The sequence below is a fragment of the Arachis stenosperma genome, chromosome 3, assembly GCF_014773155.1.
Source record: "Arachis stenosperma cultivar V10309 chromosome 3, arast.V10309.gnm1.PFL2, whole genome shotgun sequence".
NCBI lineage: Eukaryota > Viridiplantae > Streptophyta > Magnoliopsida > Fabales > Fabaceae > Arachis > Arachis stenosperma.
In genome coordinates, this window is record NC_080379.1 from 9,857,968 (window position 1) to 9,872,793 (window position 14,826).

At 33.9% G+C, this 14,826-nt stretch overlaps 1 protein-coding gene across 5 annotated transcripts; it reads right to left on the reverse strand.

Annotated features, from left to right (window-relative positions):
- Window positions 1-23: 23 nt before the first annotated feature.
- Window positions 24-13,082, reverse strand: LOC130967757 (villin-2-like). 5 transcript variants are annotated; one of them, XM_057892759.1, is made up of 24 exons: window positions 12,832-13,082; window positions 10,283-10,397; window positions 9,911-10,010; window positions 9,389-9,457; window positions 8,718-8,954; window positions 8,471-8,648; window positions 8,232-8,364; window positions 7,570-7,729; window positions 7,335-7,485; window positions 7,143-7,246; window positions 6,667-6,825; window positions 5,245-5,313; window positions 5,105-5,173; window positions 4,878-5,015; window positions 4,652-4,780; window positions 4,111-4,258; window positions 3,994-4,004; window positions 3,726-3,866; window positions 3,514-3,639; window positions 3,013-3,075; window positions 2,377-2,481; window positions 1,538-1,790; window positions 859-1,019; window positions 24-568 (listed from the first exon to the last, which is right to left on the reverse strand). In XM_057892759.1, the coding sequence occupies exons 2-24, from the start codon at window positions 10,336-10,338 to the stop codon at window positions 455-457; spliced, it is 2,874 nt and encodes a 957-aa protein (XP_057748742.1). In that variant the 5' UTR covers window positions 10,339-10,397; window positions 12,832-13,082; the 3' UTR covers window positions 24-454. The 5 variants fall into 5 exon arrangements, with proteins under 5 accessions (XP_057748742.1, XP_057748737.1, XP_057748739.1 ...); XM_057892754.1 differs by having other exon boundaries at window positions 859-1,052; XM_057892756.1 differs by lacking the exon at window positions 12,832-13,082 and adding an exon at window positions 10,764-10,844 and having other exon boundaries at window positions 859-1,052.
- Between the last annotated feature and the right edge of the window lie 1,744 nt (window positions 13,083-14,826).

Genomic DNA, 14,826 nt, shown 5'->3' on the forward strand with positions numbered 1-14,826 from the left:
GTAACCATAAATAAATAAATACATAGCATACAAACTTTTCTTTTCTTTTCTTTTTCATGTGGAATTTAAATATACACCCGCCTTTTTAACCAATAACGCCGCAGAAAAAAAGAAATAATAAAAAAAAAAACAGAAAAGGGGTAAACGTATTTAAAATACAACCTTGACAAAATGAAAGAATTAGACCTGTTCACTTCTAGTGTCCTCGTTGCCTACAATACTTAAACATTGCAAGAGGCAGCAGCTATTCCCAAAGGGGGGAAAACTAAAAACCACTCTCCATACAGTGTCAAATTATGCAAACTCTGGACACTAATTACAGCGAAGTCATCGTAGGCCAAAAGAACAAACGCTTATACATAGGAATCCCAGGAAAACCACACTATCCAACCGATTCATGATAACTGAGGAAACGTAGATGAGGGTGCAAATGAAGCAGATAAGTCAGCGACTCCTAGAACAATTCAAATTTCTTTTTTAACATGTCCTGCTTCCATCTTGGCAATTTATAGAATGCTTCCTTTTCCATTCCAAAAATACTGTTGAACTCTTCCTCTGACAGATAGGTCTGACCAACACCCAGGCACGGAATAAAGAAATATGTTAATACCACCATAAATCATGAAACAATCATACTATCCGCACACCAAAATCAACTACCAGTATAGAATATACATTAAAATACAAAAATATATGTTTAAAAAGAACTAAACTACATATGTATTTATACACATACATGGTAGCTGATTTGGTGGCTGAATTTTAGTGTACACCTAGCATCTTTTATTATGAAATTAAAAAGAAAATCATATACCAGCCTTGAGGCTCTGAAATATTATAAATGAAGGATAGACCAACCTCTCTCCGTTTAAGATCAATTCCAGACACATTTTTAGATTTTAATTCATCATAACTGAATATCCTTCGAGAGCCTTGACTATTATCCCTATCCTCCACAATTTCTAGTTTTGGGCTATCAGAGATATGTTCCACAGTTTCCTTGGCTTCTGCAGCTTCTTCTGTTTCAGAAGACGCACTTTCACTTTTAGCTTCTACAAAAGGATCGCAAACTTTATCAAGCACACACAAATGATATATGAACAAAAGTCTATTCCTTTTTTGAAAAAACAAGCATTTGACTTTGAAGATACCATGTGAGCTAGATAAAAGGCTTATAGATTTTTATTAATTTTGAGGAAAAGGCTACAGAACTATAAAGTTGGTATGCCATTTCTTTTATTGCGTCTATAAATATCGCTAGGGTTTCAAAATTTTCCTAAATAAATTTTGAAGGTGTTCCAAAATTGCATTGCAATGTGGAGATCTTGCACAGCCAAAATAATAACACATTTATCATAATTAGAATTGAACAAATAGGATTGATATTAAAAACTACAAAAAAGACAAAAGTAAGATGGTGTTGTGAGTGGAAACAGCAAATCAGTTGGGACAATCTGCGCAAAAATATAGATAACCAGTGGTAGTATATCCAGAGCAAAATATCACAGTTGGATAATGAGAGAACTATATTTCTTACCAGTAAAGCTAGTTTGTGTAACAGGACTACCGCCTGACACAGGAGAAACATCGGGGGACTTCTTTTCAGCAGTAAGAACTGATGAAAGAGCAGCTACTGCTGCTGCTCTTTGTGATCCCTGACCTTTTCCGGATGACCTGGGGCTATTAGCAGTCTTGGCTCCAGATGAACTAAATGCTGAGTTTAAGGCAGCTAAAGCTTCTGCTCTTTGTCTTGGTCCTCCTTGGCTTAATCCGTTCAATCTATCCTGGGCCTATCAGAATGCAAAAGATTAATTCGGCCAGGGTCGGTCATGCTTGAGTAAAGGATAACCAAAGGAAAAATGAAAAACAACAAAGAAGCAATATTGAAGCCGGTGAAAAAGAAGTTGAATAGAAGATCACAACTAATGGCCAGTTTCATTAGTATAATAGCTGTGAACCTTTTTTCTCCAATCTATTCAGAAAGGAAAAAGGTGTTTAAACTTCATGAGTAAATCTTACATTTACAGAATTGCAGGGAATGTTACAGAATTAAGAATTTATGATGATAAAAATGAAGACTAATCCTCATTTACAATCATATTAAATTTAGTCCTAATTAAATGAAGAAAAAAATACTAAATATAGAGAAATATTAAAGGCAATACTATGAAATGATCTAAAATACTCTCTACTATTTTCAGATATAATTAGGATATTGTATTTCCTGATTTCTGACACAGATGTAATTACTTCTTGCAACTTTATTTTAGTGCACTTCTCAGTTTAAAGAATCTAAAACATGATATAATGATAGCCAACTATCATGTCATCTTCCCAGGCAATCTCCTGATTTTAAGATGATTGAAGGAACCATACCACATTGGATTTCTCAGAAGATGAACTAAATGCTGAGTTTAAGGCAGCCAAAGCTTCTGCTCTTTGTCTGGGTCCCCCTTTACTTGACGACCCATTCGACTTTTCCTGTTACCATTATGGATTTTAACCCACAACCAAAAAATAATTAAATACAGACTGCTTTTCTCATTGATCTTGGACACTCTCTTACATTTTACAATTCGAATCAAATTACACTCAAATAGTTCAGCTTCAAATAAAGTGTAGAAAATTGTAGAACATTGAGTGGCGTTTCCAAGTATAAAATATTACACATGAAATGTGAGAAAAATCCAGTAAAAACTATTCCCATAATTCAAATAAATGGTCTTGGTCATGGTGAGTTTATTTTGAATTGAGTGTCCTAAATGTCATGTTATTTGGTAAAAAAGAACTTTAAGATATAATATTATTCAAAGACAAATGAATGGAAATCAAGAAGCATCAAATGAGTTAGAATCTTCATTTTTTGGATCTATTTAAGTAAAGAGATCGCTGATACTAGAATTTCAGTTTAGCTGCTTCATTTGATGTAAATAGAAAACTGTAAATATATTTGGAAAACTAATTTATTTTGCATCAATCATAAACAGCTTTGCTAATAAAAAAGAACTATACCTCCACAGCATGGCCAATCCCGAAGAGTATCGACACCTTCTTCTGGAATGAGTTCCCATGAACCTACATGTCATTAGGAAAATAAATCGTGAGTAAATTGACAATTAAATTACTTGCTTCCTCAGCATGTAAGCTGGAATGTCTTCAAGATGCTAACAATTTTTTTTGGTATGCTAAATGTCTTCCTCGCAAACCTAAGCACCTAACAGTCACCTCATCATTTTTCCAATTCATCCTCCTACCATACATGGGAGTACATGCTCTATTAATTTATATTCGAAATTTTATGAAACTTATGTTTGATGACAACACAAATGAATATATTAAACAAGCCACTCGAGTTAAGGTCTGTTCTCAACCACCAGACAAGAAAAATTTGTGACTTTACGGCAGAATATAAAGAGAGGGAGAGGCTGAGAGCAATTTTTTTATTTTTATTTTATGTTTCTGTTTTCTTCTAAGAGAAACTAGGATGAGAAATATCGATGTTCCATTACATACCATAGCTTTAGCATGATCCCATGAAAAGTATGTTGTGAAAAAGCAAGGTTCATTGCCTTCTGTTACTTTATACAGTGGTACATGTGGAGATAGTCCCTCTAAAGATGCAGCCATATTTATGTATTCCTGAGGCATAATTTCTAGTGTACATCAGTTATTTTAAGTAGTAAGAGATATTGGAACAAGAGCATGAAATTATTTAATATCCTCACCTGGCCAACTTCGAACACATTTTGCTTTTCTTTTGGGTCCACAGAATGACCAACCCAAAGAAACACTTCTGCATGAGTGTCAAGTATAAGGATGTCCTCTGTCAACAAATCATCTTGAGAGAAGTTGTAAACCTCCTCAACCTGCAGAGTAAAATGTAAAAGTAGACTTAGAAGAAATAAAGAACTATGAAAAGCTGCTACTGACAAACTTCCAGTCTTCCAGATAATGAGGAAATTTAAAATAGCAAAGCTGCAGTCACAAACTCACATGTAATTTCCCTGTATATCCAAAGGAAAAAAAAAAAAAAAAAACCTGGTCAGTATATTTTCAATTATTAGTGAATAGCTCTGTTATTAGTAGCATTTACATGAAAACAAATGCTACCATTTTTAAATGACAAAGTGAACAAATGTGGATCTCTGATAACATCTTTAGTGACTTTTTTGCTAGTGTAACTTTGTTTTCCTCCAAGGGCAAACCAGAAAGCAGAGCTTTCTGTTCCTTCTCTGGCATGCTTTAAAGCAACTCCTGGCTGAACACGGACAAGCAACACACAGACTAATAATTAATATGGCAATACATTATTGTTATTGTTAATATCCATTTAAACTACAATCAAGTCCACTTGTGTAAATAAAAAATGTAAACATAAATAAATACAAACAGTCAAACAACTGCCATCGGGTTTAAACAGAAGGATACAGTCATCACAAGCAAGTTTGAATTATCTGATCTTGAAGTAATCAAGGCTATATAAGTAGAGATGTTAAATAAAGAATAAAGAAATGCAAGAGATTCATGAAGGTAAATATTTAATAGACACTACACTCAAAAAATTTAAATAGTTTGAAACTTGGTTGTTATAGATTTTCATGATAGTGATTGAATAGTTTAGTAGAAGATCCACAGAGGTAATAGACCTCACCCTTAAAAAATCAGCTACTTTTGATGCTAGCTGCTGCTGCTCAAAGGAACTCTGTGTTCCTTGCCAAACAAAAATTATAGAGCCAGATTGCAGGACAAAACATTCGGTAGAATTCAATGATGCTGGCACCTGAATAAATAAGAATAATTATGGTGGACTAGAAGAGAAAGGTAAGCCCTAGCAACATACTTTTGTAGAAAAATGTAACAGTTTAATGTGTACGCACAGCATCAACTTGAACTGCCTTATTGTTATGAACAGAAGTTCCAGAAATTCGAATAAGTGCAATACTTTCTGCCATGTATGTTTCGTCTGATATTTCTTTGTCTGATATTGAACTTTTGTATCGAGAGCTTAAGCCTCCCTAAAACAGGAGAGTTAGTTAAACCAGTTAGTGTCACAAAGTTAAAACATATTTGTTGCTTGAACACAACGAAACTTTGTGATTGATACCTTAAGGACCACCATAGGTTGGAAAAGAGCAATAAACTGTGGTGACTCTTTGCCTTCGTACAGACAACCCTGCAAGAATCACTACAATTATACACAATTTCTGAGCTATATCCCGCAGCTTGACAGTTTGAATACAATACCTGAACAGGTCTGCCCTTCAATGAGTTGAACATCGTATTGGCCAATCGAGTAGCCATTGTTTGGTCCTCCTGAATAGAAAATTTGTTCCAGATTAAGGTAGTCAAAACAAACGTATTCCACTCCATAAAGAGGTGTATGAGGGAAAGAATGATTTGAGAAGAAAGAGAAGGGGGATCATTGAGAGAAACTAGAGAGAACAATTAAAAAATATCTGGGGGACAAGGGATCCTCATTAACAAAGACAGGAAAATATATAACAAAATTTATTGGAAAACAATGGCATCGATATATTTGATATCCTTAAAAAGGCAGTTCTTCACAGCAATGAGAAGTCAAGAACAACAACCAATCATGCCTTGTCACAGTGAAGTCAGCTATATAGATTAAATGGTGACAGGTGACATCATAAACCATGTCTATCGTCAAATCACTAAAATCCAAATACTTTTTAATGGGTTCTTCTCTACTTTTCGTAATCTCTCTGTACATTTAGGTATTGAGCAATCATCTATGCAATTTACTCTCTTTACTGGGCTTTTTTTTTCTATTATTTTTCCTAAAGGTCTTCTCCATACATGACTAAACCAACGGTTAGTTTCTACTATAGGTACAACCTAAACTTCTGCTTTCATTCAAATGTTGAAACAAGCTTATTTATTCCTCTCAAAGAATCCAACTTGTTTAAGAATCAAATATTTTCATAAGTGATTCATTGAAGGGCAGACCTGTTCAGGTATTGTATTCATACTGTCAAGCTACGGGATATAGCTCAGTAATACATTTCGGACACGACACTCATCGATACTTGTCCGGCACGCATGTTTACTGTGTCCAACTGTGTTTTAATAAAAAAATAAAAAATTCTTCTCCGGACACGCTTTGACACACCTAAATACCATCACATGTTAGCGTGTCCAGCCTTATGCTTAATGTATTCTTGAAATGAGTTTAGAAATAATATATATTATTATTTATTAAAACAAAAGATATTTTAAATACTTTATATAATTAAAAGAAGACATTAAAAATTATTTTAATATTAATAAAATATCAAAATATCATTATAATTTATCTAAAAAATATTTTATATTTTATATATATGTCGTGTCCGCGTATCTTATATGATTTTAAAATTTGTGTATCCGTGTGTCTAGTATCGTGTCCCGTGTCTGTGTCCGTGCAACATAGTTTATAAACATAAATCCATAGCTTGACAATGAATTCAAGCACTATAAAAGCAAAAATAAATGTTATATAAATCAACACAAAGCATAGTTTGATCACATCTATTTAGAGTATATTTGCACCATTAGATAAAACTAAGAGCATTGTAGTCTAATAGATTTGTTCTAGATTCAATGTTAAAGATAAACACATTACATTCTCACAACATATGTTGAACTCAAATCAAAAGGACTTACCTTAATGCTGTTTTTGCCAAACCAGCAGCACAAAAAGTAGTCTTCCTTCCTCTCACCAGAGTGGTATGTGTACAGTACAATGTAACAATCTCCACTATAGAATTTACCAATATCCTCCTTTGGCAACGGGGTCTTAGCATTCCCATCAATTCGCCATACCTGGAAAATTATAGCAGGATGACAGGTCACAATTTAGTTACCAAACCAAACATTACACGGAGAGAGAGAGAGAGAGAGAGAGAGAGAGAGAGAGAGAGAGAGAGAGAGAGAGAGAGAGAGAGAGAGAGAGAGAGAGAGAGAGAATTTTCTGATTATGATTAATTGAATCATAGCTGCACAGTTTTCAGCTTATATGCAAGTTACAGAACTATCCATAGCAAGCATTGGCGATTACACCACCTTAGCTCCACTCCACTTGAATTTAGAGTAACTACAGTTGCTCCAAACTTACTCTATTAGGAAAATTAAAAACTCACCTCCAACTTTCCACCTCCTTCGAGCAAAGGTGGAATTTCCTCATTTACTGGGGTGCTACTTTTTGCCATTCCTTTGACACCTATGCCTTGTTGTTTGAGCAAAGCTGACAGTACATAGAACACCAACTTGTCAATATGACTAGCTAGACATAGTAACAAGACAAGGTACAAGAAAGAATAAATAATGTTCACCTGCAACCTTGCCTCTTCCTTCTTCAGTACCAGCAGTAGCAGATGCTGACGGCCAAGAATCAAAGTTGGACTTAAATGAATGTGTTTCATAACCTTGAATAACCCTGGTTATCCTTGTAGATTTTGGCCTATTTTGGCTTGCAACAAACTCCTGGTGACACACAACAGTGAAGTAATGAATCCAGTTCTAATTCACGCCTGAAAGACTAGATCTTATGTGGAAAATGGACATTACCTCAGCTGTTTGGCAAGCTGCTTTTCGTTCATCAACTTGTGTTACCCGACCAACCCAGACAAATACCTCAGCACCACAGTCCAGTAAATAACATTTGTTATTCTCCAGCAGTGATTTAGAAAGTTCACCGTCAACAGCCTTGGCCTCACCATCAATGATACTACAAGGACATAACATATTGAGGTGATTTTCTATTTAATATCAAAATGAAGCAATTCCAACTATCATACCAACTATTTTGTGCTTAACAACACATGATTCCATCATCATATCCTCCTAGTTAGGAAACAGAGAACCAAAGTGAATACAACAATTGTTTTGGATGGGGAAGGGGGGAAAAAAGATAGATGGCAACAAGCACCAAAGACAAGACATCTTTATGCTTCAGATATTAGCCTGTGATTTTATGTCACTTAAAACACTCACTAATGATGACCGCAAAATACATAAATGCATGTCTCTTGCACAACTATATGCTACCAAAAATGGTATTCCACATATAAAGATTTATACACAAATTCTATAAAGAAAAGGGATTTGGCAGCAACAACCATTCATTCTTAAAGGGATGACGCTGTGCCTTCCTAAAATGACAAATTTTTCAATAAATAAGGTGGGAACTAGCATGAGGTTCAGGAGTTGGAAGAAGGACAAAAACATACCTATAAAGTTGAGCAGGAATTGTCTCCGGAATGAGATCATCGTCACTGATTACTTTCTTTCCAATGGGAGCAAAACCACCAAAAAGAACCCAAAATTCACCTGAATCTGACTCGGTATCTAACTTGCCGTCATCTACAGGAGAGAGAGAGATCTCATATAGGTATGAACAAAAAAGTATCTTAAGAACACATTTAGAATTATATAACAGGATTTTTGACAATTGATAAACTTTCATTACCAACAATTGCCACATCACATTTCCCTTCATGATATTTTTCCTTCAAGAACTGTATAACTTCCAAGGCCTTTGCTCTTTCCTGAATGTTAGAATTTGCACCATTGAATTGATAAATCTTATTCTGACTGTCAAGGATGAACACATCATCATGATTCAATGATGACCTGGCAAAAGGCACCTGCCAAAAGAACAAATAAATAACATTTCCACCAAAGAAAACGACATTCATAAGTATAGAACACTATACCTGTCTTAATCTGACAACTCTTTTCCCTCTGCATATATACAAGCGCGTTTCAAACTTCTCTTCTTCTGGTGTTTTAAATCCAGATGCAACACCCCCTTCCAATGGTATTATACAAGGCTTGAAATATGACAAGAACTTGTCAGATTCATGTCCTTGGACTTCCCTGTGCTGCACTGCTCGTCCTCCAAGAGCAGCATCAAGTTCAACAGCTTTAATGGCTGCTGTTCCAGCCTCATCCTACATGAGACGTCACATGTCAGAAAAGATTATTATTAATAAAAAATAAATAATAAAAGATTTCATGAATTCCCAAACAACTATGAATCATTGAATACCAGGCTCCTCCAAACAATAGATATTGAACTCATCCAAAATTAAAAATTGTGTAAGAGGAATAAAATAAAATAAATTAAATGAAACATAAAGCAACCTTTAGAAAGTTCATCGTTTAAAATTCCTAAGTAGTCACTTTTAATTTTATGTGGAAAGGAAACAAAACTAATGTAAGATGAATGACAGAAAAAAAAACAAGATCAAGATCAACGATGACATACTACATTCAAAAGTTTGTCATCTTCACTTTAGAATGAAATAATGCAAGATGGATGAAGATTGAAGAAAGAACTTAAAATCCTATTTCATGATCAAGGACAGTAAATGTTCAAGCTTACCTGACTAGTATCCTTTCCAAGCCAGAAGTGTAAATCATAATAATAATTGCCTCCTTTTCCTTGCGTTGTCTGCAATACACATGATTGTAAAACCAAATCTTTTAACAAAATAGAAATAGCCGTACCTTCCATCAAATAATATAAATTAAGGCATTAAGCTAAAGGTTCTGAAGCTATATTTTCACAAAAATATGAACTGTGTCCAAAGCTTTCCCTGTTTATTATTTTGCAAGCTGTGCTTTTCAGCCCATAACTGTATGTTTAAACCCGTCGGTCCATCACACTTTTGACCATCCTGAATAGAAGTATCATTTACCTACCTTTCTCTTCTGTGCCAGATTTTGAATCATAACATGCAAATGCTTATCATAATTTCTTTTACCAACTCGGTAACTTTTTTTTTAGGGTGGGTGGTGGGTGCATACTTTGCAGATTATTCAGCCTCTAGTATCATAGTGTAGCCACATATGGAAATCACAAACATGTAAATGAATCCAAGCTAATATTGGTTCTAGGTCACACCTGCAAAATAATGTAAGAATCCCCCATGTAGAATTTCCCATATTCAGATTTGGGCAACGCAACTGGCTGAAAATTCTCAATCCTCCAAATCTCGGTCCCTCTACAACAAGTTAAGTTCAAAACTTCTCAAAGTATATAGCAACTTCAATGTACAACAATATCACATAATCCATGCTCATACCTACATATTAATTACATCTGTTTGATGATTTTCTACCAAGTATATTTTTGTTTTACTTCTCACCTTTAAATACTTACATTTTTTGGGTACACACTTTTCACCTTTAACTTTATTCATCTACAAATTTAACAATACGAAATTGTAGCTTCCAGAACTTATTTGTCATAAATCACTCTTTATTCAAAGGATACACTCTTTGACCCACTCCTTGGAATGCAGGATCCAAAACTTTTGTAGAGCTAGACATGGTTATAAGTTCCTTCTATAACATTCGTCTTTTTCAGCAAACCCGGTGTCAGTATTTAACTGCAAAGGTAAATTTACAAGTAAAGTAACATAGTTAAAGTTCATAATTGTGGAAAATAGCAGCAGCAACAAGCTTTCACTTTCCACAGCCAGAATATCTTTATATTTATCATTGACATTGTAAGTATACATCTCTGCTATAAATTTACTTTTAATTTCATAAGTAACATTATATATGAACAATCATGAGAAGCAAAGCATCTGATACCTTTTCTGGGATAGAAAACAAACATCGGGTTAACAACATAGGAAAAATGGCTAAATCAAGGACTGGAGAACAATTTAGGTCCAATGAAATGGGTAACAACATTACAAAAATAATGTTTTTCTTCAAAAGGGAAACAAATAAAGAAAAAAAGGGTGCACATGGGAGGAGGGGGTGGAACCCGCTGCACAAGCATCTTGCGTTAAAGGCCACACCCAAAGAGACACATGTAGGCTGCCTAACCTGACACCTTGCGTCAGCGGCTGATAAAGAAAAAGAAATTTTTACATATCAAGAAAAATAACCATTTTTCGGTTATGTTATTTTAAATAATGAATTTTTATGTTTCATGAGAATGAAGTAGTAGATAAAACTATAACTAGAGAACATCTGTAACATTAGTAGGAACAGACAATAGAAGTATAGGTAATTAACTAATTATGGCCATGTGTGTTTAAGAATATCCATAGGCCATGTCAATGTATGTTGTTGGCAACTAAGGGTGCGTGTGGTTTGCGTTTTCATTTTCTGTTTTCATTTTTAGTTTTTTCTGTTTTTTGGATTTTGTGAAGGAAAAAGTGAAACAATGAAAACAATAAAATCCTGTTTTCTATTTTCACCTCCTGTTTTCACTTTTTTCTTCACAAAATCCAAAAAACAAAAAACACTGAAAATGAAGACAAAAAATGAAAACGCAATCCAAACGCACCCTAAAATTCCAAAAATAAGAGTATTTTCAAGAGATTTTAATTAGCTGCAATGAGATAAAATCATTAACAGCTTCAACTAAGAGGATCAGTATTCAAACATTTCTGATAATAACCAAAAATAATGTGTAAACCAATTAAGTTACTTTCCTAAAACTTTCCAGTTTTACAAGCAAAATAAGAATTTTGTTTGTGACACAATTTAACACTGGCTGTCGCTCATCCTCCCGTTCCTGCCACAACTGTAGGATACTAGTTTCTAAAGTTGAATTATTCAATCCAACCAGCTCCTTTGAATTCCAGTCAACCAAGTATTTTTTAGGACAAAAGTTGGACACTTTGGCCATTCAATGAAGACTCTAGCAATTGCACTGATAATATTGTTGTCTCATTTCAGTTTTTCATGTTACCTTATTTCCCAATTGTCTTTCATAAAAAGGTTTAGCCTAAAGCTATATTAAATACTAAGAGACAACTTCTTTCAGTTGTCTAAAGTTATTTGCAAGATAGCAACAAGTGAAAACATCAGGATTGGTATGTCTAAATCGCACATCCATGTTGAGACAGTTGCCAGCTCAATATTTCATCCGGAGAAGATTGTGAAAATTTACACTCTCTAAAGTGCTACTCTTTTTTTTTTTCCTTGACTCCTTATTCCTCATCAACTTCAATCCAGATTAAAAAAAAATCACATAATCATCAATATTTGGCACTCAAGTGGCAATAGTTACATTTTCCCTCTTCGTCCTTACCTCCCTCTCTCTCATGCCACATATTCCCGAGAATACCTCAAATTTGTAGCTCAAATTGGGATTACTTCTTCGCCCAATGAACCAAACATCAACAAGTTACCTGAACAACCTATCTCTACCATGTTCGAAGCTCCCCGTTTCTATAATCAGGTAGATACTCTAAGCCTAGAGCACCATTACGAGCTTAAAATGATCAAAAAATATTCCTCCTCTTTTGCTTGCTCCACCACATAACATGTCTCAAATCCAAGTCATTAATAAACAAAGGTAAATAGTAGGGTAAAGCATACCATATTTTCAAAATCCAACATGCTATCTAAGATTATAGCTAATTAGCTATGCACTCAAAGGCAGAAAAACATGGAATAATAAGCAATAACTGATCGAAACTAAGAATCAAATATAAAATAAAAATCCAAATATTTAAAACTACAATTAAGATCTATCTCCTGTCCTAATGCTCATTCGGCCATTGCTCTCTCAAATTAAAAGCAAAAAGTCAAAACTTCGAAATTGTTCGAAACTTTTAAAACACAAAGCCAAAAACGAAGCAACAAACAAACAAAAACAAAATTGCGAATTGCAAGAAAAGCATGAACATCGAAAATTCCAATCCCGAAAATCAGCCAAAAGGCATAAAGGTAACATGAACATCACAGGAAAAGATAAAAACCATGGAAGTGGATAGAATCAGAAAACAACGAAGAACGAAGAAAAAGCAAAAGATCGTGGTGAAATTGAGCAGAGTAATGATTGAAATTGACGAATACCTGAGATCGAAGCGGTGATTATGGGGTTTGAAAAAAAAAAGGAGAAGGAGAAGAAGATAGCTTGAAAAGGAAAGTGAATAATTGCGTGCCTTCTTTTCTCTCTCTAACTTTTGAGCCTTTTGAGATCTGCAATTCAGAGCGAGAGAGAATGTGTATGTGTGTTGCAGAGAAAAAGAGGGTAATCTATGAATGGATGAATTATTATTATGGCGAACGATGATGATGAATGACAAGGGTGGTGAAATGAATCAGAACGTGGAACAAAGATTATAAATAAATAATAAAAGAAATAAAAATTATATATATATAAGTGACCGAAAGAGAGAATGAGAAAAAGGAGTGTAATGTTTTTATGTCTCACTAAATGGATAAAAGCTCACACTAAAGATTTTTCAGATTATAAAATATATATGAGGTAATCAAAATTTTAACGTACACATTAAAAATAATTGATAATGGACAAAATTAATCTGCCATTAAAAAGCACCATTTTTATTAAGTTGAGTGTATACATGGCTAATAAAACGGTAACTTAACATTTTTTTATCATTGTTTAGAATATGATAAAAAAAAAAAGAAATTTTTTAATTTAAAAATAAAAAAATTAATATTAAAGGGTAGAGAAAAACATACAACCGAGGCAAAGTGGTTTATGATTGAATCTCAGAGGCATTCTTATCATTTGGTAGATCCAAGTCCATGGCCGATTTCGGGTTCACTCGGAGCTTTGGCAACCACCGTAGGAGGTGTGATGTACATGCACTCATTTCAAGGGGGTGCAACACTTTTTTTTTTTTTGTCGTGTCTTATGCTGTCGCGATGGGCTTTTTCCGGACTTTGACGTGAACCGAGGGAGGCGTAGGATTAGAGTGAATAAGGAAGCATTCAGTACAGGAGAGTTTGAGTTAGTAGCTGAAGATCGGTCAGCAGTAAGGTATGAAAGAGCAGCTAGGCCCTATTAGATAGATAGTTAGGGCATGTGTTAACAACTGCTTTCACTGACTACTTAAAGTAATGGATCGGTCACAAGCACTCCATATCTATCTAAGCTAAGAAAGAACCAATACTTAAAGGGCGTAACCAACGGAAGTATCTTTATTATATCCTAATCCTAATTTTATAATATTCTTCAGAAGTGCTAACAAAAATAAGAGATTACAATCATATCTAAATTTAAAAATTGGAAGAGAGTACCTTTAAGAGAGAATAGCTTAAGTGAGATGGATCATTCACCATCAAAGAAAAAGAAAAAAATATTATTTTAATAGTGACAAATGCTACCAGAGAATTGAGATAGTATCATTAAAATCGTGAAAAGTTAAAAATTTAGAGAGATAATTTGTTTTTTATGTCCTTTGTATAAAGTTATTAGAAGTCTTTCTTAATATTCATGTCTTGTTCTGTTCATCTTTAATAAAACAGAAACTCGAATGCTAATTTATTATAACATTCACTTTCAGTAGGACACAATACTATTCGAGTGAGAAGATAGACCTAGATGATGTAAGTGAAAAAGTGATGTTGAGCATGAATACTAGGATGAGAGCTGAAATTAGTAACTTTAGAAAGTTGATAATTAGATTGTATATGAGAATGAGGATATTGTGTGTGATGGCTCTCTACAATTTAGTAAAGTAATGGGTTGGGTTGTATATGATTTCTTTGCATGAATAATAAATCTTTTGTTAATTTTAAAATAAGAGAATTTGTTATTTTTCATCTCGAATATCCTAAACAATGATAAAGAATGCCAATTCATTGTTTTATTGGCTTCATAGACACTAAACGAAAACGGAGCTCTTCTAATAACAGAATAATTTTGTCTATCATTAGGCATATTTTGTGTATACATTGAAATTTCAATTCTGTCGGGTGTATTTTTGTGACTCAAAAAAATTTCATGTGTACTTTTTGTATATTTACTCTTTTATTTTTAGTAAAAATGGTAAAAAAATATACACCCATGAATATAAAATACCTATGAAAATTAAAGAA